Genomic DNA, 24,901 nt, shown 5'->3' on the forward strand with positions numbered 1-24,901 from the left:
GCGTTGGCTTTCCCTCTAGTCCCGCAACCAGGAAGTGATTTCAAAGGTGAGCCAGGCTGGCGCGAATAGAAGGACAGAAAAGTTGCTTGCAAAGATTTAAAGAGGTACCGGGGGGGGGGGGGGCAAGAGGTGGCAGTGCACCCACCATGATGGCACCTGGGGTGGTCTGCTTCCCCCTTACTACGTCACTACTTTAATCTTCTGTCCTAGCAGCACCTTCTTACTTCTCAGCATGAGTAGTAATACTCTTACTCACCTACCTACAGGCAAAGAAGCAGGCCTGTAAATTCAACACAATCATGCATCCCAAGACAGGAGAGATGACACAACATCACTCAGACTGAGAAAGCCACAGGACAGAGGCATGTACTTCAGTGTGGTGAATACAAAAATTGCAGCTTAACTAAATGCCACCCCTATGTCCTTGGGGGGGGGGGGGGGGAGAGCCCTTCCTCTACCTGCTCATTCAACTAGTAAAACTTAAATATAAACCTAGCCTTTGCCAGCAGATAAGTATACTGTATATGTCATACATTTTGCCTGCTGGACAGAACTCTATCAGTTAACTTTGTCAATGCAATGGGATAAAGTCTTGTCTGCATACTTCAAAAAAAGGGGCTAATAATCAATGCAGAAGAGTGGTAAAGTTGGGAAGAAATGTGATTGCATATGCAGAATCCTAAAGGCTAAAAGAAAAAAACATTATTTAGCGTCTTTCAGAACCCATAGTTCATCTATCCCTCCACTTCTACCTCTGTACATCCTCAGTATCTGCTGATGTAAAATATACCTCGAATCTGCCTTTAAGAACATAAGAAGTTGCCTCCGCTGGGTCAGACCAGAGGTCCATCGCGCCCAGCAGTCCACTCCCGCGGCGACCCATCAGGTCCATGACCTGTAAGGTGATCCTTTACATATGCACTCAAACAGCTTCAACAAGGATAAAGATTTACAGAACTCAGGCTTCCATATTATCCTAAGTGCTATCAGTTTAATTTAATAGTGCATTCATCTTCCCTAATTATCATGGAGAAGCCCAATCTCCTACTAAGGAAAAGCAGGCAAGAACTAGCCACTTAAAAAAAGTCTTGTGGATCGTCAAAAAGTATCCAACAGGTCGTTTTCATGTAGTACCTGAATGCTGAAGCAAGTTGACAAATTCTAACATCAGCTCATGGGAGGGAACCAAGTCATACAGAACCTGAAAAACATGTTCCAGTAAATAAAGTACTTTTTGTTCAACAACTTTATTTTCTATATAAAAGAGTAATAATAAACAGTGAAGTCCACAAAATGAATCAAGCAGTATATGTCCAATATGTAACACAAATAAGACTCCTAGGAGATAAAGGACAAAATATGATAGAATAGACTCAATCCCCTCCTTCCTTCCCTCCCACCCACTCTTAAATTTATATTCTCAAACATATGTACGTAAGTAGTGCAAAAGGAAACATACCCATTCACCACATTGTCTTCAAGAGCTCTTTTAAACATGCTCAAATCTATTTTCTCTTACAAAAAATGAAATTAATATGGACAATGATCATTTTACAAGTACATTTATATATTAGCAGCACCGAGCTCCGTCAGAAGTATATTAAGCAAATGTGCATTCTTCATAATGTGTTGCAGTGCTATAGCGGTAAGGATATATAACAGTTGTAGGTCATCATCTGTCAAGTGGTCCAGTTCTGTGCAAATACTGACCACCGCCAAAATAAGAAAGAGGGACAAAAATGTTCAAAATCTGTTGTTTTTAGGTCCACAATTTATCTCAGAATGTTTACACCATCACAGTCAAAAAGGATATGCTCCAGTGTTTCCTTAGATGTCAATATACCAACTCAATGGATAACAAAAGTAGAACAGTTCTGATGTAACATATACGGGAGATCAGATTGACCTTTTGAATATTCTAACTCATCGGGTCTGTTAATTCCTCATTCATCCCTTATTGTCTTATTTCATTACATACTTAGTATTAAATATTCAGACTTAGTATTAAATATTTTAAATGCTTTAAATAACTTAGCTTTTAAGTAGCGTTGTTTCATAGTTCAGGTGTATTTCTCCAGCAATACACCTGAACTATGAAACAACAGTACTTAAAAGCTAAGTTATTTAAAGCATTTAAAATATTTAATACTAAGTCTGAATATTTAATACTAAGTATGTAATGAAATAAGACAATAAGGGATGAATGAGGAATTAACAGACCCGATGAGTTAGAATATTCAAAAGGTCAATCTGATCTCCCGTATATGTTACATCAGAACTGTTCTACTTTTGTTATCCACTGAGTTGGTATATTAATCTTTTGGACCTTTTTAAAGAAATTTAAAAAAAAATCATAAAAATGAAACCGTTTCCCTTCATAAAGAATGCAACAAACACATGAAAATCACAACAAAAAATTGGCTGATAAAGCCTAAACTTTAGGCCTCAAGGCCAAAAGGGCCTTGGTGCCTAACTTGAGTGTACTAAATCAGGAAAAATCTGTATTTTAGATCCTAAAAAGTGCTTTCAAGATATCTAAAGGAAAGTTTTGGAACCAAATTACGGTCCAACTCAAAGGCAAATGAAACCACTAGTGTTGTTCTTTGTGTTATCACTTCTAAAGAAGATTCTAGAAAAGTAATTGGGTTAAGCCTTTTTCTTTTCTGGTGTCTCCCTTTATTATCTGATGGGTTTTCTGCCTCTCTAATAGGGGTCTAATAAGATATGGACTTCACTTGATATGATTGGGGGAAATGCTGCCGGGTCCTGCCTTCACGGCAACTGAAAGTAGGCAGGACCCGGCAGCAAGAAGAGCAAATGGAAAGTTTCACTGGCCTGTCTCCCGCCTTAGCCCGTAGCGAATTTATGCTTCGGGGATCTAACATGTGCGTGCCGGCTTCCCTTCTCTTCCCTCCCCCCCCCCCCAGACATAACTTCCGGTTTCAGAGGGAAGAGAAGGGAAGCTGGCACACACACGTTAAAGCCCCGGAGCATAAGTTCACTACGGGCTAAGGTGAAATTTTCAAGCCGGCTTTTTTTTTTTTTTTTTTTATGTTGAGCAGCAGTGGAGGCAGCAGAATTTAGCTGGGCGGTCATCTAAATTACCCAGGCGGACCGCCCAGCTGAAAGGCCCTAGGGAGAACACTGATGTTACTAAATTAGAAAAAAGGCTTCCAATCTAGAGATATGTTTAGACCTTTTGGAATGTTTGATTGTAATCTGTGTATCCAACTTGTTTCTCTTTGTGAAAGCTTCTTCTTCTTATCGTCACTTCTTATTGATCCCCACATTTGATCAATTGCAAAACATCTCAGTTCACTGAAAGAGTCACTTCTCTAAGCAGTGTCAACTAGAGGTTCAGTTACTCTTTTACATTTAAGACTCGATCTATGTATCCAACTTGTTTCTCTTTGTGACAGCTGCTTCTTCTTATCGTCACCTATTATTGATCCCCACACTTGATCAATTGTAAAACATCTCAGTTCACTGAAAGAGTGTCACTTTTCTAAGCAGTGTTCAACTAGAGGTTCAGTTACTCTTTTACATTTAAGACTTGATCTATGTGCCACCTTCTTTTTGCGGAAAGACCTAGAGGCCATGCCTATGTAAATTTTTTCACATGAACACAAAATGGCATTAACACTTGGTCTCTGAGCCAGAGTAAAGTGGATCAATTAAGCATCTGTTTATCAGCTATAGCCCTAGAAAGTCCATCACCTTACATATCCAAAGGCATCAGGATAGCCTGCACAGACACCGATTATCTCCTGAGGTACCAGTACTGATGTAATTGCCAAGTGCTTTAAAGGTTTCAAAACTAGCTAAACCAGTTTTAACTATTGCTAATCCTCCAGAGCAAGGAGAATGATCAACTGCCTTCTGAATCAATCTGCTCAGCTTCTCCTGAACTATTGCCCTATAGACCAAGGCATCCTTGAAATCAGAACTTTCCCAAATAGATAATGGTAAAGCAGAAGTCTTTGCTGCCCTCAAGTGGGAAGAGAGAGAATAATATCTGCTTGTGTCTCTCTCACTAGTGCATAACACACTGATATAGCAACATGATCCATGAATTACTGATGCAGGGGATGGATTGGGTTTACAAGAAAATCTGAAAAGCTTTTCTGGGCATTCTTTTCCGATTAATCCCCCAAGAGTCTAAGACTTTTACCAGTTTCAAAACCCAGACATCGTATGGTTCAGTTATTCATCTTACACAATTGAAACTGAAGCCCCTTTTTTAAGATGATGTCATACTTCTGACATTATCAATGTTGAACTTGAGAACTGTGCAAACAATCAGAAATTGAAAACATTCTTTGGGCATGGAGGACCAAAAGGGAATGGAATGCTGATGCAGAGAATATACACAGGCTCAGTGGAGCAAGAAAAAGCTCTAGAAAGTTTTCCAAGCTGTGTCCAGTCCAGGATCCATGATATTAGAGAATGATGCGGGGAAAAAGTTTGTCCACCCCGCAGACTCTGTCCATCCCTGCGGACTCTGCCTGATCCCATCCACACAAGTCTTGAATAGCTATTTTATATTGAAATTATTTTATTACAAAGGAATATGCTGTATAATTTTCATTTTATAAATCATAAACACAGAAAATGGATCAACAAAACCCATCTCCCCTCACAATATCCCCTGCACTATCAGGAAAACTGAATGCTACACTGAAAATTCATCCTAACAGAATACCTTGGTCACACACACAGATCACAAACGTCAAATACATAATAATTGACCAAAAATGATAAACATAAATTAAACCAAAATCCCAAGAAGCCACACATTCCATATAGCTCCTCCAAAGTCAGAGGGAAGTCTTCCAGCTCAGCCGTGGGATGCACATAAGAGCCACTGCCCGTGGCTTTGCACAGATAAGCGACTGCGGCTGGTAGGAGGGGGCCGGCCAGAAGAAGGTACACACCCATGGGATGGAGGCATGTACTTTGGAGCACAAAGTTCGGACAAAGGATGAATGAAGGAGGGAGGGTGCATGAACTTGGGATACAGAATGGGGGAGCATGAGCCATAGGATGGAAGAATGGAGGGAGTGAGGGAAAGAGATGCTGAGGTGGGGGAGGGAATAGAAAGGGAGAATTGGATGTCTGAGTGAGAGGGAAAGAGATGGTGCACATGGGGAGATGAAGAAAGAGGAGAATTGTTAGACATAGAGAGAGAGAGAAAATTATTGGACATGGTAGTGGGAGAGGAGGGAGGTAGAGATGCATGAGGAAGAGAGAGATGAGAGGGAGTAATGTTGGTCATGGTGGTGGAGAGGGAACAGTGTTATGGATGGAAAGGGATGCAAGAGGGGCCTCAAGGAGGTGGAGAAAGAGGGAAGAATACTAGGATCTGAGTTACATACAAATTCAACTTAAGAACGGTTTAAAAACGGAACCCGTTCTTAACCCAGGGTCTGCCTGTATTAAACAATGAGCTCGCCCTGAAAGGAATTTATGTAATTACCCAAACTAGCAGAAATGTGTTCTTTTGTTTTAGAGTTCAGGTGGCATCTTGTAATTCCCCACTAGAGAAGAACATGGAGCTTATTGTGCCAATGCCAAAAGGATGGAATTTACCTGAAGAGTTTTAAAAAGTAATACTAATCATCTTGCCTGTAAAAACTCAGCTGTATTTATTTTATACTGAGCACAGTCTCTATCAGAGTGGATTTTGGAGCACCTTATAGAACCATCAGATCTCATAGGGTAATAGTTCCAACTGGTTCTCTCAGAATAGGATCATGATCTTAAATCTATTTATTTGTTAAATTTTCTATACCATTCTCCCCAGGGAGCTCAGAACATGAATTTATTCAGGTACTCAAGCATTTTTCCCTGTCTGTCCTGGCGGGCTTACACTATCTAATGTACCAGGGACAATGGGGGGATTAAGTGATTTGCCCAGGGCCACAAGGAGCAGTGTGGGTTTGAACCCACAACCTCACTCCCCAACACTTCCCTTCTACTCCTGCTTCTTCAATATCCTGCCTTATGAAGATTCTGTCTTATGAAGGACCTTAGCATTCACACACCCACCACAGAAATTCACAAGCGCAAAAGTGTGCAGACTTTTTTAAGGGAAACAAATTGTTACATGGCCAGGCATGAAAAATGACAAAGTTTGCTCACCCTGTACTTTCCCAGCATCTTGGGTTACTATGGCAGTGAAAAACTTCAAATTAAGACCTTACTCTCCCTGTTTCTAAGTACAGGGCCCTGGAAGATGAGAGCTAGTGACACATTATGGGCTGAAGTCCCAGGTAAGGGCCAAGCTGATTACATCAGAGTATTAAACAACCCCAATAGCATCAAATTAAAAAAGGCCAAGTGGTTTACTCCTACCAAGTATGAGAGCCTTGTTCTTGTAGCACAAAAGTTACTACACCAACCATTATGAAAGTTGATAACAGTAACTAGTACACCACACTCTTAAATCATGAGTACAAGCTCCTACCTCCCATCATCTTGACTGAGATGCAAGATGAACACGATCATATGGCCTTTCAACAGGAGGAACATGAACGAGGCTCCTATAAAACTTAAGATCCATTAGAAAGGATTCTCTTTATGGACTCATTACATAGCTTACCTTGAGAACTTGTATCAGGTTTTCTGGTGCTTTGTGATATTTCTTCAGGAATTTGTAAAGATACGCATGGGCATTGGGATTGGACGGATACTTGGAGTCAAATGCATATGTTCTCAGCAGCTCCTGGGCTTCATCATGATGGTCATAATATTCAAGAAGCTACAGAGAGAAAAAATAAAATTTGCCACAAAATGCTGGTTAGCGGGGGGTCAGTCCTTGAGATCAGACTTAAATAATCTGCAGTTCAACAAATCAGATTCCTGCTGCAACTGTGCCAGGATGCCTGACAATTCTCTGAACTTATTCTCATACTGAAATGCAATCAAAACTGCACCACACTGTGACTGGTCAAGTGGTAAATGCAGCTCATTGCTGTGCAAAGAAACCGGGTTTGATTCCTAGGGTGGACATTCTGCTCCCCAGAAGCATTTCATAACTCTCTGTGACAGTGTTTCTAGCTTGCAAAACTAAAATTTCCACTGAATGATTTGACAACTATGTGATACGTGTAGGAACTTATATAATAGGAAAATGAACAAGACAACTCTTACAAAAATGTGAATCATCACAATAAAAACAAAAATCATACCAAGTGAAGTCCATATCTTATTAGACCCCTATTAGAGAGGCAGAAAACCCAACAGATAATAAAGGGAAACACCACAAAAGAAAAAGGCTTAACACATTTCTTCCAGTCAGACTCATACTTCTATATACTACAGTGTCACCTAAACCTAAATCTCGCCTACATTTACCCTGTATTACTATTGGGAATTCTTCCTACTAGAAAATTAGGCTCAAAAAAGCAAATCTAGTATCCCTCTCATTTTACCACACTCTTACAGAGAGATCTTAAAATAAAGGAAAAACCAAAAGATCTAGCCTCATTACACACACAGAGAAACAACTTTCCTTTCTTTTTTTCCCCCATTTCAAAATTTTATATCACTTGAAAAAAAAAAAGAAATAGACAGCAAGTAATTATCAAAGTACAATACGTAAATTTTTTTTTCATAAATTCTGCCCACAAACTTAATAGTAATCAGATCACAAGATGATACGGAAAAAAACAAAGAAAAAGAAATCTAACAAAAAGCCTCCTACCCCAGAATCCCTCCTTTAAACCAGTTTATCAGTGGAAATATGAGATTATATTATGATATTAACATCTCTTGCTTTCAGAAAATTTTCCAACTGCTTAGGATCATAAAAATGAAACCGTTTCCCTTCATAAAGAATGCAACAAACATATGAAAATCACAACAAAAAATTGGCTGATAAAGCCTAAACTTTAGGCCTCAAAGCCAAAAGGGCCTTGTGCCTAACTTGAGTGTACTAAATCAGGAAAAATCTGTATTTTAGATCCTAAAAAGTGCTTTCAAGATATCTAAAGGAAAGTTTTGGAACCAAATTACGGTCCAACTCAAAGGCAAATGAAACCACTAGTGTTGTTCTTTGCGTTATCACTTCTAAAGAAGATTCTAGAAAAGTAATTGGGCCCATATTACCCCTGTTTACTTCAGGGCTTTCAGAAACTTTACCCAAACTTTTATTTCCTTGCAAATAAGTAATTCTAGTTATCGGGGGCAGTAAATCGGCAGGCATTTGCAAAATCACAGCAAGATATTTCTTGAACATATCCACAGTAGACACCAATAGAGACTTCAAAAATTTTAAAATTCTAAGATTACATCTTCTAATTTGATTTTCTATGTATTCCAGGCGTCTGGATAAATTCTTATCCTTTATTGCAACAGCCTCAACCGTTTCCAATGTCTGAACCTTTCCTTCCAAACTCAGCAGATCAGAAAAACATTGATCAGAAACTTGTACCTGGAGAAGAACCACTTCCGAAATATCTTTCAAATCTCCACTATTTTGCTTCACATTACTTAATAGCAAATGATGCATATCATTAATAGCCTCTCAAAGTGACTCCAATGTCACTATGGCTGGTTTTACAATTACCCTCTGTTGAAAATCAAGAATTGGTTGGCCTTTTAACTCGCAGCAAGTCACTCATAGTTCCTTGCCCCAAAACTTTCAAGGCTGCTCGTGCAGTAAGATCTTCCTCAGGAGTTAAGCTCACTGACTCCGTCATACCCCCTTGCACATCGGCATCTCCCTGAGGGAGAATCTCCTCTGGTTCGTGCTGACAGATGGATATACCAATTCCTGGCTGAGGGGGAGGCACATGCTGAACAAGGCTTAAAGATGCCCTGCTAACACTGTCACCCGAAACTTCCATTGTGGGCTCAACCGAAAAGAAAGAGGAGTTTTGTCCCAGTGCAGTTTGGAAGCCATCAAACGCTGCCTGCTTCATCACAGGAGTGGAAGATGCCGCCAGGGGAGGCTCACAAACCTTCGCTCTCCTTTGCCCCATCACAGGTTAGGTTATCGATTCCATAGACCCCTCAGGAGCAAACAGCTTGTGCATCTGCTCACGACTGCACCATCTTGGATCACCATAAAAAACTTTCCTGATGTGACCAAAACTCAGCACTACAGGTCAGCTATCTGGGTGCTCTACAAACAAAACTTGTGAATTATGAAAATACAATTTCATTATCCACATCTTGGAAAAATAAAAAAAAAACCAACAACCCCTAAACCCCACTAAATTAAAGAGTTGCTCAGTTAATCATCTCCCCTAAGGATTGTATCAACATAGCTGCTATATCTCTAGACTAGGGGTGTGAAACTCAAACACATTAAGGGGCCGAAATCCAAAACAAAGGCTAAGTGGCGGGCCAGACCACGCCCCCATAATAATACTAATTTTAACACCATTTTTTCCTTTCTTTTTCATAAATACACGCACACTATAATCTTATTAACACATAATGGTAATGGTTAACCACAAAATTAAACTACACAAAACACACTGTATGCTTCTCAACATTTATTCCTACCAGAACACAGATAACCCCTATGCAAATATGGGACCAAAAACTAAAAGTACTAATATATTTTAAAAAACACCCTAAGATTCAAGATTCTGCATACAGTACAACCCCTAGAGAAAAAGAAACAAATGTATTTCTTCCTGAGCAGTGCAAAAGACAGACAGCAGATTAAAAGGCTCAAAATTTTCACAATTCAAACACTAACTTGAAAATAAAATAATTCCCCCCTACCTTTGTTGTCTCCCTCCATGCTGTGCCTCCCTCCGGCAGGTGTCTAACCTTCTGGCCGGCTACAACCTGGCCATTTTATGCAGCCTGCAATCCAATGCCCCCAGTGTTACCTTGTGGCTGGCTCCCTCCTCCTCACAGCCGTAGTGTGCACGGAGCCGCGTGCAGCGGCTCCTTGTGAATCCTGCACCTGAACAGAAGTCTTCTCTCTGACGTTGCAACTCAGAGGGAATGCTTCTGGATGAGGTGTGGGATGTGCGAAGAGCCACTGCACACGGCTCTGTGCACACTACGGCTGTGAGGAGGGAGCCAGCCACAAGGTAACACTGGGGGCATTGGACCACGGGCCGCATAAAACGACCAGGTGGGCTGGATTTGCCCCATGGGCCTTGAGTTTCACACCTGTGCTCTAGACTATCCAGTGATGACACAGAACTCCTTCTTGATTACCTTCCTATATTCCAGAGAGCTCCAGTAAGATACTAAATTTTATTGCAAGGTGCATGCCACTCTTGGGCATATTCAATATCTCAATCACATATTTCTTGAAGGTTTCAATAGGTGTTTGTTCCAAAAACCTTTGGAAAATTCAAGAAGCGTAGACTAAAAAACCCCTGCGACTGGGCCAGTCTCTCAACATTCTTAACCACAGCGGAAATGTCCTGAAGAGAAGTATTAATACAAGTGTGAAGGCTTACCAGTACTGACTAGATGACTTAAATCACCTACAGTGACCTTGGATGCTAAATTAAAGAAAGTGTCACCAATTTCAAACCAGCTGAATATTCCGAGGTGCTCCTGTAGTCTAACATCTGAGCTCCACCTAGTACCAACATTGACATCCACTGCTACAGTTCTCATCTCCAATGTCACTCCAGGGGTGTCCTGTCCCAAAGCAACATGCAAAAGCCTCTTTGGACTGCACAATCAACTCTGCCAGCACCTTAGGGCAATGTGTCTCAAACTGTGTCATGGCACAGTGGTGTGCCCTGAGAAATTCCAGAATTATACTTTTATTTTTAAAAATTCCCTTCATAAGTATACTCTAGATTAGATGATATGTACATCACGTACACAAGAGTCAGTCAATGTTATGAGCATCTGTGCGTGTAAGGATACAACTGTCCAGACAAGCACCATTCTTTGATGTGATTGGTCCTTGAAAACTAATGGCAAGTAATTTTATTTTTTATGCAGTAGCTATCCTAACTTGAGCAACAAAGCAATCAAGGCTTTGTTACCGTTTGGATCTTCTTATCTTTGCAAACTTGAATTTTCAGCTCTGGACAAAAATTGTCAGAAGAAAAAAAAAAAAAAGAGATGGACTGCAGATGGTGGATGATGAAATGTATGTTTGCTTGTCGACTATCGAGCCATCTGACTCAAAAACAAGCATATCCATCTTATTGATTAGCAATTCTATTCTATCTACTTTAGTTTCAACGTTGTTACAATTACCCATACATTGCTTAAAGAACTTTAAATAAACTCTCAAATTTAATTTTTTGTTGGTTTTTGCAATTTTATAAATTCAATTATAATGTGTCGTGAAAAACATTTGCTCCTTTTAGTGTACCAGAGCTAAAAAAAAGTTTGACACTGCCTTAGGGCTTACTGACACACACTGGCACTATCGCTAGATGCAGCAATCTTGCGATTACGTTTGAAAAGCTTCATAGCAATACTGAAGACAACAGGATCACTCTGATATTGATGCTCTAATTTCAATGAAGGCTCTACCACAGGACCCCTGAGGAAGGTCCATTTTCTAGCTTTCAAGCATCAAAGACACAGTGTGACCATTGTTTCATTTTATATAGATTGCTTTTATATGCATGTTTTGTTTTAATAAAATGATACTTGTAAAATAAACAACTTTTAACCCTTTGAGACTCCAGGAACTTGTTCCACCTTTTGTGCTTTCGGGATTTTCTGGAACTTGGTCCTTTCTTGTTGGGCTTTTGGGTCCGTAGTTTTGGCTAAGGTCCATTCTAGCGGATTTTGATTTGCACTTACTCTCTGCACTGCCAGAGGAGAAAGTGAAACCTCCTCTCCCAGGTGAACCAGTGGGAAACCTCCCTCATTTGGTGAACCAGTGGGAATCTTTTCTGACTTATTTCAATCTATGATTGGCTGAAGGAACCTAACAATCTTGGATTCCTGATTCACCGGTGCGGAGGTGGCTGCAAGGCCACGAAGACCATCTCTGTTTTGGAGTCTTAAAAAAGGTAAGAAATAGCTTCTCATCAGCAAACCCCAGTTCAGTTGTCACCCTGCTCTGCTCTGAACCCCCCTCCAAACCAGCTTTCCAAATTACACTACGTGCAAATGCTCAATTTTCAAAAATTGTGCTTAATTGCAAACTCCACTCCAACCCTGCCTTGAGAACATATCTTCACAAAGCAGGTTAAAGCATATGCATATACATGTTGAGTTTACCTAAAAACTAGAGAGGTAATTTTGTAATAACCAAATCTACGCACAAAGAACTGCTTCACCCAACAGAAGACCTTTGAAAAACTACTCTCCTTAGCTTGCTAAGGAGCAAGACCTTTAACTTCAATTAGTTTCAAATATTTTTATTGCTGATTACAGTACAAATAATACAACAAAGTACAGCAATATCTTAATTTCATGTTAAAAGCACACACTCAGGACATTAATGAGGTTTCACTAAAATAGTACAGCCTACATGTCGACAAAGCATCATGATAAATACTCCACAAGTCAAATTAAAAAAAATTAAATAAATAGAAATACCATAAAAGTACACAATAAGTGCAATAAAGTGCTCAGATCACCATCCTAAAGTGCTTATTAGTACAAATAATCATACTAGAACAGACAACTACATCAGTTTAAGCTGAATAATTATGATAGTAGTTTAACTCGTATTGTAGAGGGCGGTGTGCACACTGATGTAGTTGTTACTTATCTTGAACATGTTTGAATTCTTGAAGGAAAGACAGTGTCTCCAAAACTTCCTGCACTCATACAACCATCCAACTCCGGTCACCCCAAATGAACAAGTGTAGTTAAAACCATTTTTGCAACCCCTCATATGCAAATTAGGTTTTACTAGTCCCACTGAAACAGTATGGTTACCCACAATTTTCTTTATGTTTGATGACGGGTACAAATTTAACATTTACACCCAACTATGAGGCACATTTTACCATGTACCTAAGAAATCTCTGGTGCTAACTACAGTCCTTTCAGTCTATTAACTTATGAAATTTCTTCTCCCTTATCTCCACAGAAACACAAGAGATCCATCCTGATACATCTTTATCTGACACTGCATAACTCCCCACTTCACTGCACAGCATAGGACATTCCCATTGGAAACTCGCCTGCACTCCAGCCAATACACTTCATAATATCTCCTAAGATGTGCTATCTGGTGTAAACAGTATTGAGAACAGTAATGTTCAAATATCCTTTCTGCCTGTGAAGATTACATCTTCTCAACTAGCAAACCAGGTCTGAAGGATGATGGCCTCAAATATTTAACATGCAAGTAATAAAAAAATAAAATGAAAAACTTTCCACAACCTAAGGGGTACTTTATCATGCATAGTACATTTTTACCAACTTTCACACTAAATTTTTTTTTAAGCATGGGTGGGTGAGAAAGAGATTTAGATTCCTCTGAAAGGTACTAGAGGACAAAACATTTGAAAGAGAAGAGGGAAAGGCACAACCTGGACAAGGAGGAAGGAGCCTTTCACATACTGGAGAGAACTTAGGCTTAGATTCACTAAGCTTACCGATTGTGTTACGACCAGTTTGCGACCCCCGACCCGATTCACTAACCTTCCTCCCGATCCGATCCGCACCCGCGCATGCAAATGAGGGGAAATGGCATGCAAAAGTAGGAAGGCAGCGATTCACTAAACAATTCAGGAACACAACTGGACTGGCCGATCAAAAAAGAAGCAAACTGCTGAGGACCAGTCGCTCATGCCCTGCCGACTCTCCCGCTCTCTTGACTCGAGTTCGTTTAAAGGCGGTCTGCGGCACAATGAACTCCAGAGGCTGCTCTCTGCCGCCCTTCCCTGCAGAGCGAGCCTCTGGTTTTAACCTGTGGGTTTAAGGCGGGGCTACACTATGGCGTGTTCTGTTCCCCCTTGTTTTGACCTCGCTTGTTGTGTGGAGAGCCAGCACATGCACGGACTGCATCTACAGGCTAAGAAGATGGCCTGCGCATGTGTCTGGATCACTCTGCAGTGAACCGTGGGGGGTCGCTGTGGGGCGTGCCTCCGATCGCTGCAATTTGCATGAAGACGCTTTGTGAATCGGTCGCACGGGAAGACTCGCTACAGATCGCCCAGCAAAGGTGAGCTTACTGAATCTAGGCCTTAGTAACTATACAGCCATTATATACTGTAGAAAGCAAAGTAAATAGTGCAAATGCTTAAATTCTGATCCATAACAAAATATGCCACTTCCAGATTCCCTGCAGAGCTTCTCCTCCTACTCATATCTTTCACCAGAAGTCCTCTACCCTCTGTTTTCCCTCTCTCTTCATCCATGTGGGCAGGACAAGAGTCTGCAGCGCTATACTAGGAGTCACTGTAAGAACAGTATTGTACCTAGCTAAGATCAGGAGCCTAAAGGTGACTCACTTGAAAGCCCACCGATAGTGACAACGCCTTCACCCACCCATGCCCTATCGTGTGCACCACTTCTCAAAGACAAACAGAAAACAAAGGTTATCTTACATCAACATAACTCTGCACAAAGGGATCCCAAACTCCAGGGAGCTGAATGATCTCATTGAGAGCTATTTTTGCCTGTTGAAAGTAGCTGTGCTTGTCCAGCAAAGATGACGATTCAGCAAAATAATCTTGGTCTGCAAAGAGTAAAAGGTTGCATCAAACCATGTGCATCATCTGACATTATCCAAGGGAGCCCTATAAGAATACGGGAGGAATGTACACAATTAAAAACATGCACATATACTGTTTTTGTACATTTCTTTAGTCTCCTTCGGGGCACCTCTTACCTTTGCAACTGCTGCTAATCATCATTTCTACAGAACTATTATGTGTATACAGTGTTGCACCTAGACATAACAGTGGTACAGAACCAGGATTCAGAGGGTCAGTTTGTTTTCTCAAGGACCTTAATGGAGACAATGCTATAAAGTAGGTGTTAACAAGCGGTGTGTGTTACTTGCATTTATATTAAGAAAAAACACTTTCACAAGAAAAATGCACAATGTCTGATGGATATAAACAGCACAGCTCAGGTTTAATTACAAAGTGCAATTTGAAAAAGAACGGAGGAAAAAGCTTCAGACTAGGGCCCTCCGACTGCCACAAAAGGTGGTTAAAAGGTGGTTAGGCGTTAACCTCATCGGCAAAAAAACCTCCATTTCACTGCAAAGAATAAAAGCCTTATGTGGTGCTATTTGTGCTTTACTTGAAGAAAATACTGAAAGATAGAAGAAATGACTTTCAGCTTATCTTCTGTTGATCAGTACACCAACGGTGGCCAACGTTTCACAAGTCTGCTGCCTCAGGGTGTAACGTATCCGATCAAGCTTCAAATGAGATGCCAAAACGCATCTCCTGCATCATACTAATACATACATGTGATTATGTCAATATTCCACTTACGCCAGACTTGTCCAACCTTTTTCTATCAGGGACCACATTTTTTTATGTTGTAACATTTCAAGGACTAAAACGCATACTGTCATATTTTGCCACATGTTTAGTGGCAAAATATGACTGTAACATCCTATTATGAATAAAAAAAACAGGTTGAGAGATAGAAAACAGTGAGTAGGGTTAAATGGGCAATATTCTCAATGGAGAAAGGTAATTAAATTAATGAGGTTCCCCAGGGATCTGTGCTGGGACTGCTGCTTTTTTAACATATTGGTCAATGATCTTGATATAGGAATAACTAGTGAGATAATTAAATTTGCTGACGACACACAGTTGTTCAAGTGGCAGTCTTGTTATTGCTGTTGGAGGCCCCAGAATCCATCGAGATTGGAACCAGCACGAGCAGGAGCAACTGGGGAATAGAACAAGGCAAACTGCTGTAGCTTCATTCTTGTGCAGAAATGATACACTAGAAGCCTTCACCTGTGCTACAAACAGAAAACACAGACCCTCACCAAATACTTTCTTTGCCAAGCCTATTCTCCCTTTGCCTTTCACTCGTGCCATTCCCGATTCTTCATTTCCATTTGTGCTGTACCCACCTCCTCCCAAGCCCTCATCTACTTTACTCCAATTTATACTCCCTTACCAGTCCCAGTGTGACATCTAGACAAAGTCATCTTTTTCCTCCCTCTATGCAGATTTCCATTCCCCCTTTTCATTGTTGGAAAACAGGATACTGGGTTTGATAGACCTTTGGCAATTCTTATGTTCTCTACTTCTCACCAGTCCCATTTTCATATTCTCTATGTCCTCCGTAGTCCTATCTCTTAACACCTCCCCACACCAAACCATCTCTCATGCCTCCTGCAGATTCAGTCTACCACCTCCTCACTCCCCTCCCTCTGAGGCACTCCCCTCTTCTTTCCCAGCCACTACAGGCTTTGCCCCCCCCCCCAGTAAATCTCTTCCATCTCTCTATCCAATCATATCCAACACACTAATCTCCATCTGAACCCAACCCCTGCATCTCTTCTCAATCACTGCAGCTTGATTGAGTTAGCTCACCATCTGCAGTTCCAATAGCAGTGGCCCTGATCTGATCGAGCTTGGACATTTTTGGGAATGGCTGTGCCAAGCTTGGACTGTTCTAAATCACCAGCTGCTGACCATCATTGTGGGATCAGATGATGCTATCTGCTAGTGTGGCCAGGTCACACACCAAATGCAACCTGTTGCGCCAGATGAATGAGCCAAGCGGAGAAAAACACAGCTCCTTCAGTTTCTTCCTCCTCCCAATCTGGGCCACGACGGTTATCCTGCACAAAAAGATCTCAGCACCACCGCACATATGTGCAGGTAGAACAGGGGACTTCCAACGCTGATACAGGCGTGTAGTAGTGCAGGGACCTTTCCACATTCAGGACATCCACAGGTAGCTGGTTGGCTTGGCCTGGTAAAAGAAGAAGAGTTTTGAGCCATGCTTTGCTCCACTGTGGCTCGCTCTATCTAGTACAGCAAGCTGCACTTGGTGTGCAACCCAGGTCACATACTTAACCATGCTGCCCTGACTCTTTGGGGGTTAACAGTGATGTCACTTCGTTTTACTTGAGAAGTGCCAAAAACAATTCTGGCACAAATTAAGCCCCGATTATTTATTTGGAATCCAGGCCCATTAGTAGTAATACCATGCAAAAATCCACTTGCCAGCAGAGATGGCAAACACCATACCTGCCAAATCAACTTTTATCTAAGTGGGTGTTGTCTACAGACCTCTGATGACACAAGACAGCAAATTGTTGAACAAGATCTTGTTGCAGATATCTAAAAGCTGGGGAAGAAAGGAGAGGTACTGTTGCTGGGGATGTCAACCTTTCAGATGCTGATTGGAAAATTCCTTCTGTGGAATCAGAAAGTAGAAGAGAGATAGTGGAGAGCTCTGCTCAAACAAATGGTGATGGAACTGACGAGGGAAAAAGCGATACTGGATCTGGTGCTCACAAATTGGGAAACTGTCTCTGATGTCTGAGTGGGGGCCCACCTGGGAAGTAGTGATCATCATACGGTTTGGTTTGACAGCCAAAGTGGAGGATAATCACACAAACCTCAAAGTACGCGCACTTGAAATCTAGGACTTTAGTAACTTGGAGGAGTACCTGAAGAAAGAGCTGATTGGATGTGAAAACATGAGGGAAGTAGAAAAACAGTGGTCCAAGTTGAAAGATGCAATAAAAGAGCTACTGATCTCGCGAGACTGCAAAGGGAATTCACGGCAGCCATTTTTGATGATGGCTCTGCACGGGGCAGGAGCATAGGAAGATCGCTCCTGCCCCGCGTCACTGCTAGACCACCATGTAGGGTCTGGGGAGGTCCGGGACGCAGGAGGGAGGCGGGGGTGGGTCAGTCGGCCTTAAAAGTTATCCACGATTTTTCCATATTCGCAGGCCAGCTCTGTCCCTAACCCTCGCGGATTCGGAGGGAGAAGTGCACAGACATTTAAATACTTGAAAGATATTAATCTAGAACCAAACAATTTTCATAAAAGGGAAAATGGTAAAACTAGAGGGCATAACTTGAGGTTGCGAGGAGAAAGATTTAGAAGTAATGTTAGGAAATTCTTTTTCACAAAGAGGGTGGTGGATGCCTGGAATGCCCTCCCGAGGGAGGTGGTGGAGAGGAAAACGGTGATGGAATTCAAAAAAGCGTTGGATAAACACAGAGGATCTCTAATTAGAAAACAAATGGTATAAATTAAAGAACTAAAGCCGGTATTCGACATACTTGTAAGGTTTGTGTCCCATATATGGGGATTCAGTGTAGGATGGGCTGGGGAGGGCATCAATGAGAACTCCACTAACTTGGAAAATGAGGGTGTTACTGGCCAGACTTTACAGAAGATATCCTGCAAACAACAGGATAGTTAGAAAGACTGGAGTGAGCTTAGATGGCAACTTCAGCAGTTGGAACCTAGGACAATACCAGGTGGACTTTAGTCTATGGCCCAGAAATATCAAAGAAGAGACAAGTTGATTTCATCATGTGTTTTTAAGGGGCATAACTAATGGGCAGACTGGATGGACCGTTCAGGTCTTTATCTGCCATCATTTACTATGTTACCTTGTAGAAATCCAAAGAGTAGCAACATTGCAGAGTTTAGATTGTGATGTCATAATGCCTCATTCCCCAAGAGCCAGCCTCAGTAGTGATGTCACAATGGTTTGATTAGATGGCAACTTCAGCAGTTGGAACCAAGGACAATACCAGGTGGACTTTAGTCTGTGGCCCAGAAATATCAAAGAAGAGAGAAGTTAATTTAATCATGTATTTTTAATGAGAATAACTAATGGGCAGACTAGATGGATCATACACAAGTCCAGTTTTCAAGATAGCAAAAAAAATAAACCCAAACCCAAGCTTTTTTAGCACATTTATAAATAATCTAGAGATGGGAATAACTAGTGAAGTAATTAAAATTTGCTGATCATACAAAGTTGTTAAATCACAAGAGGATTGTAAAAAATTGCAAGAGGACCTTATGCGGCTGGGAGATTGGGCATCAAAATGGCAGATTACATTTTATGTGAACAAGTAAGGTTTGTGGGAAAGAGGAACCCAAACTATAGCTATGTGATGCAAGGTTCCACATTAGAAGCCACTACCCAGGAAAAGGATCTAGGTGTCATCTTTGATGATACATTGAAACACTTTGCTCAGTGTGTAGCAGCAGCTAAAAAAGCAAATAAAATGTTAGGAATTATTAGGAAAGGAACAGAAAATAAAAATATTATAATATGAGATGTTTTTGTATTGGTCCATGATGTAACTGCACCTCAAAAAAAAAAAAAATAAAAATAAAAGGATTTAGTAGAATTAGAAAGATACAGAGAAGGGCAATGAAAATGATAAAGAGGATGGGACAACTTCCTTATGAGTAAAGGCTAAAGCGGCTAAGGCTTGTAGAAGAGATGGCTCAAAGGAGATATAATAAAGGTCTATAGAATACTGAGAGGAGTGGAATGGGTAGATGTGATTCACTTGCTTACTATTTCCAAATTACAGAGGACATACAATGAAGTTACTAAGTAGCAAATTTAAAACAAACTGGAGAAAAAGAAAAAGTTCATAAGCAATTATTAACATTGACTTGGGAAAATCCACTGCTTCTTTCTAGGATAAACAGAATAAAATGTTTTACTCTTTTGGGATCTTGCCAGGTACTTGTGACCTGGGTTGGCCACTGCTAGAAACAGGAAAATGGGCGTGATGAACCTACAGTCTATCCCAGGATGACATAGCCCCCCACCCACCCACCCCCACACACACACCCCCACAAAACTAGTACCACTACTTGGATATATAAACTTAATGAATATCCACTAGGGCTGTTTTTAAAACCAGAGTAGAATTTGCTTTCACTTGCCTTTGGGGAACAGTGTCACCAGCTCCCCTCTCTTATTCTATCCCAATAGTATAATCTTTAGGTCTATAAGGTTTTTATGATCATTTTTCCTTTCATAATACTGCCTACACAAAAAATATATCCCATTCAGTAATCTGTAAATTAAGGAGTTACAGGGTTTTGAAAATCCACTCAGCTGTCTGAGTGGATTCTATTAGTTCACAAGAAGGCCATGGGATCAGGAGATAGTAACATTTTCACCACCAACTAAGATCCCAAAGGAAGAGATGGAAGTATCTTTGGTCCTAGTGGAGGGCAAGAAGTGATGCCTTTACCTTTTTCAGGGTCAGTGAAAGGGCAGCAAAAGATTAGAGTTACAGGGGAGGACTGGAAGAGGCTAAAGAGGACTGCACCTAGGTGGTATGGAGGTGAATGCATCCCTCTCTCCTCCTTTCAAAATAAACTAACATAAGGAAAGCACAACAATTTAAATTCAGCCCTAATGAAATAAAATACCAGAACAATATTTGAATCCCTGCATAAAGTAAGGCTTTATGAAAAGCTCAGGTTATGCTTCTCACAAAAGGTTAGGATCTGGTCAGTTGACTGTAGAGCAGACAGCTTCTCCTGCCTCTAAACAGGATTTATAATTTAACGCTGTGGGTGTAAAGGTATTCAAGTTTACAACCTCAGGTTTCAGTAATGGAAAGTTAAATGACTGTCAGTCAGTAAAGAGAAGACATAAAAGTCACCCTGGTTAGCTCTTTAGCTTCATAGCTACGTCCTCTAATTGTGCTGCTGTTAATGTCAGCCTGATAAAGCCACATAGAAAATGCACATCCCATATCTATACACACAGACACGATTTCTTACAACAAAAAACAGCAACACGTCCCATATCTATACAAACAGACATGACCTCTTACAACAAAAAAAAAGCAAGAAGTTTAAAACCAGCTTGATCCGTTTAACATTGAAAGCCTAAAGCAAGATTTCTGCAGCTCACCATCGTTTTGTGCAGTGGCCCTCTTCTCTAACCAGGAATGGTGGTCCAGTAGCACCCGGTATACCTGGATGAGCTTCATTTCTTCCTCCTGAGCAGATAACATAGTCCCATAACGCCAGCTCTCAGCGACAGTCAGAATTCTGTGGGCATCCTCCTTCATCCCCCGGCAGAGAAGATGGAAGGCATGCTCTAAATTCACCTGCCACAATTAAAATTAACATCATTGGGATCAGTATAGCACATGGCACACAGGAGCAAATTCTATAACTAGCGCCTAAATTTAGGTGTCGGTAGGTGACCTGCCAATGGTCAGAAACTGCAGGGTTGAAGTGCCTACCGACGCTTAAATAGACGGCAGCTAAAATGGCTGCTGGAATTGTGGCTAGGCAGCCGCTTTATATCACCCAATGCCGAAGTAGTCGTTGCCAACGCCCAAAGTGGTTCTAGAAGATCTAAAGCGGCTACCCAGCCGTGAATCACACCAAGAAAGGTGGATGAAATGTAGGCCTCGGTAACCATGGCCTACATTTTAGCCACCTATCTTTGCCTAGACCGCAGCAGCTGATCACAGCAGGAGAATTCCCCCCTCCCCCATCAGCAAAGCGGCAGGGATTCCACAAAGCCGCTATTCTTGGATGCCAGTAACAGATTCACAGCTTTAGGGAGTCCCTACTGCTCAGCTGATTTTGGAGGGGGAAATTCCCCTGCTGTGATCAGCTGAGAGCGGTTAAAGAAGGGAACCCCTTGTACCTGACCTCAAATAAGCCGGCAGGAGAGATGCCCACTCCCTCCTGCCAGTGCCACTCCCTCCCTCCCCGCTAACATCCCCAGCAGGAGGGTTGCCCAATCCCTCCTGCTGGCATCCTCCACTAACACTCCCACTCCCGAAACACACCCGGACCTTTCTCTGTACTTTTTAGTAGAAGGCTGGCCAGAGGGATGCTCACTCCCTCTGGCCGGCAGGCCCGCCTCTTCTGAATGGTGGGCCTTCCCCTTCCCAGTGCATCTTGGGATACATGGGGGAGGAGCCATAAGGATCTGGGAGGGGTCATAGGGATCTTGCCAATGGGAGTCAGGCCACTCTCAGTGCATCCCAGAATGCAATGGGAAAGAGGCCTAAGATTCTGGTTGGCCCAGGTGACTAAAGCCCCTCCTATGGGAGGGGCTTTAGGCAGCTAGCCCAATCAGGGCCTTAGGCCCCTCCCCAGTGCATCCCAGGATGCACCGGGAAGGGGAAGGCCCACCATTCGGAAGAAGCGGGTCTGCTGGCCAGAGGGAGTGAGCATCCCTCTAGCCAGTCTTCCACTAAAAAGGTACAGAGAAGGGTCCAGGTGGGTTTTGGAGGGTGGGGGATGCCGGCAGAAAGAATTGGGCATCCCTCTTGCTGGGGATTTCAGGGGTGGGGGGTGCTGGCAGAGGGAGTGGGCATCTCTCCTGTCGGCTTATTTGAGATCGGGTACGGGGGTTCCTTGCTGCGGTGGGGGAATTTCCCCCTTCCAATATCAGCTGAGTGGCAGGGATTCTGTAAAGCTGCAAATCTGTAACCGGCACCCATCAAAGTGCCATGTAATTTTCCGTGCAAAAAAGGCTTCATTGAAGAGATTTGAGGATTTTACTGATCATGAGCAGAAGCTACAGATTAGATACTAAGGAACAAAGCTAGATCAAGCATCCCAAGTTTGCCTTCATCATGAAGGTTTTTTTCCTCACTGAATATGAATCTTTACAGAAGAAATGGTGTAATAATAATAATAATTTTATTTTGTATACCGCCATACCCAGGGAGTTCTAGGCGGTTCACAGCAGTTAGATGAAATACAAACAATGCAATTGAAATTGAAAATATGAACAATGCAATCATAGAAATCAAACTAGTTATATGTCTACAATTTAAGTGAAGGAAAAAATACATACAAGCCATAAGAAGGGAGCAACAATCTTAAAAGAATGAGAGGAGATAGTAATGAAGTACGTTAAGGATTCGGTCTGTTGAATAGTTGAGTTTTAATCTGCTTTCTAAAATTGAGATATGAAGAGGCATCAAGCACAATTTGGGCGAGCCATGAATTTAGTTTAGCCGCCTGAAAAGAGAAGGTTCTTTCGAAGAATCTTTTAAGATGACATGATTTTAGTGAGGGAAAAGCAAACAGCTGTATTCTGCAGGAGCTCTCATTGTTGTAACTCAGGTTGAAGTGAGGGTAAAGATAATCCGGTGACATACCAAATACTGTTTTGTAGCAGATGCATGAGAACTTAAATAGAACTCTGGATTCAAACGGCAGCCAATGCAATTTGTGGTAGAAAGGGGTGATGGGTTCCCATTTCTTCAAGCCAAAGATGAGACGGACGGCCGTATTTTGGACCAACCTCAACTTCCTGGAGATTTTCTTGAAGGCGCCTAGGTATATAATGTTACAGTAATCCAGAACACTCAGAATAGAAGATTGTACCAACAGACGAAAAGAGGCGTCATCAATGGTGCGGAGTTTCCAAAGCACCGAGATACTTTTCTTAAATACTAGGTCAGAGTGTTTCTCCAGTGTGAGATGCTTGTCTAAAGTGACTCCTAGTATTTTTAAGGATTGCTCAATACCATAATCCAGTCCTTTGGCAAGATAAACCATAATGTAAACTGTTTTGGGATCCTATGGAAAAGAAACCCACAAACAGGCTTGAGAACCTGTGGAAAAGAAACCCACTCGTGGCTGTTGTTGATTGGCTATTGGGCATGGTCCCTATGACGGGGATACTGGTTTGCTCATTTGGAAAACAGCAATGGCAAAGCCACCATCGACCAATGCAACACCTATTTCATATACATTTTTTAGCATTGTAATATTTGTATATCCCACACTTTTAAGCGAATTTATATTTTAATAAGGGTTGCATTGCATTGCAAAGCAAATAAATAGGTCTTGTAGAGTAATATTTCCTCTTTCAGATGGTACTAGTTAGAAAAAGATTCAGTCAGACTTTTTTTAAAACTGACCCTGAAAATTGACAAATTTCAGCCCTCATGTCAATGGTGCAAAATATGAAGGAATGTTCTGATGCAGCTATTCATACTGAATTGCTGCAAATTTGACAGTGTAGTGTCCAGTGCAAGGATAGTCTATGATAAAAATCTAAAGTCTATATCTACTTTTGCTCTGGAGCTATAAACTGGTCAAAATCTGCCATGACAAACTGTGACACGTTTTAAGGCACACTTTGAGCATAATTTTTAAGCGGGCTTTTTCATCCATGATGCTCAAACTAGCATCGCTGAAAGTGGCATAAAAAGTTGTGCTGGAATGCCAAAAAGTAGTATTTTTAATCAATTATTGTCAGCTTTAGGAGCAGCTAAAAATGACATTTTATTCACAGCATGCATGATGCTACTAGCACCCAGTAAAACAAGGGGGTTTAACTCGGTGATTATTACAACTAAGGATCTGATATTTTGGGAAACTTTTTTTTTTAATGTTGTGCTATAGTCCTGCATAAAAAGTTTGAACAAAATCTGAGACATAATGGTAGGGAGCTTTTTTTATTTTAGACCATTTGGTATGGAATGACCCAATAGCTTCTTAAGAACAAAGTCCAGTCTACGGTCCTGAGCATCCTTTAATACCACACCACCTTCACTAGGAAGGGACATATGCTTGGTAACCTGAGCCACCAAGGAGTCTACTTTTGGTAAACAAAAAGCTAGTTAAATGTAGCATTCATTAGATAGAGCTTTACCATAGCTTTAGTCCCCCCCCCCAAAGGGACCTCTGTGGGACCTAATGGTCCATTAGCATTTTATAATACTGATAACAGGGGAAACATGTGGTCTGTACTTTTGTGCTGCTTGTAAGCAAGTACTGTGTTGTGTGGCTGAGGACTGCAGAGTCTCTATCTAATTCCTGTAGGGATTCCTTGATTACATCTTAAAAGCGCTGAGAGCTTGAACAGCCTGCACACTGTTGGGTGCTCACTGAGATCCAGGGCCTCCACTAGATCCGGATGCGCCCCCCCCCCCCCAACCCCTAGACATGAAGCAGTATCTCCTGCTACTGAGGACCTAGATTGGGAAAGTAAGGGTGTTGAAACAGAGCCTTCATCGCCCAAGTCCTCCTCCGGCTGAACCTCCCCATCCTGCACATGGCACTGTTGCTG

The 24,901-nt window shown here is 41.6% G+C and overlaps 1 protein-coding gene across 2 annotated transcripts in view; it reads right to left on the bottom strand.

Moving 5' to 3' along the window:
• The window catches only part of TAF1A (TATA-box binding protein associated factor, RNA polymerase I subunit A), a 69,481-nt gene that overhangs the window by 26,961 nt on the left and 17,619 nt on the right, over positions 1 to 24,901 (bottom strand). For both annotated transcript variants that reach the window (XM_033939106.1, XM_033939104.1), the window contains 4 exons: positions 20,759 to 20,957; positions 14,460 to 14,590; positions 6,602 to 6,760; positions 1,135 to 1,201 (listed from right to left, as the gene is read on the bottom strand). In XM_033939106.1, the coding sequence (XP_033794997.1) occupies positions 1,135 to 1,201; positions 6,602 to 6,760; positions 14,460 to 14,590; positions 20,759 to 20,957 (556 nt within the window). The remainder of the gene's footprint in view (positions 1 to 1,134; positions 1,202 to 6,601; positions 6,761 to 14,459; positions 14,591 to 20,758; positions 20,958 to 24,901) is intronic.

Source organism: Geotrypetes seraphini, chromosome 3 (genome assembly GCF_902459505.1).
Source record: "Geotrypetes seraphini chromosome 3, aGeoSer1.1, whole genome shotgun sequence".
In the NCBI taxonomy this organism is placed as follows: Eukaryota; Metazoa; Chordata; class Amphibia; order Gymnophiona; family Dermophiidae; genus Geotrypetes; species Geotrypetes seraphini.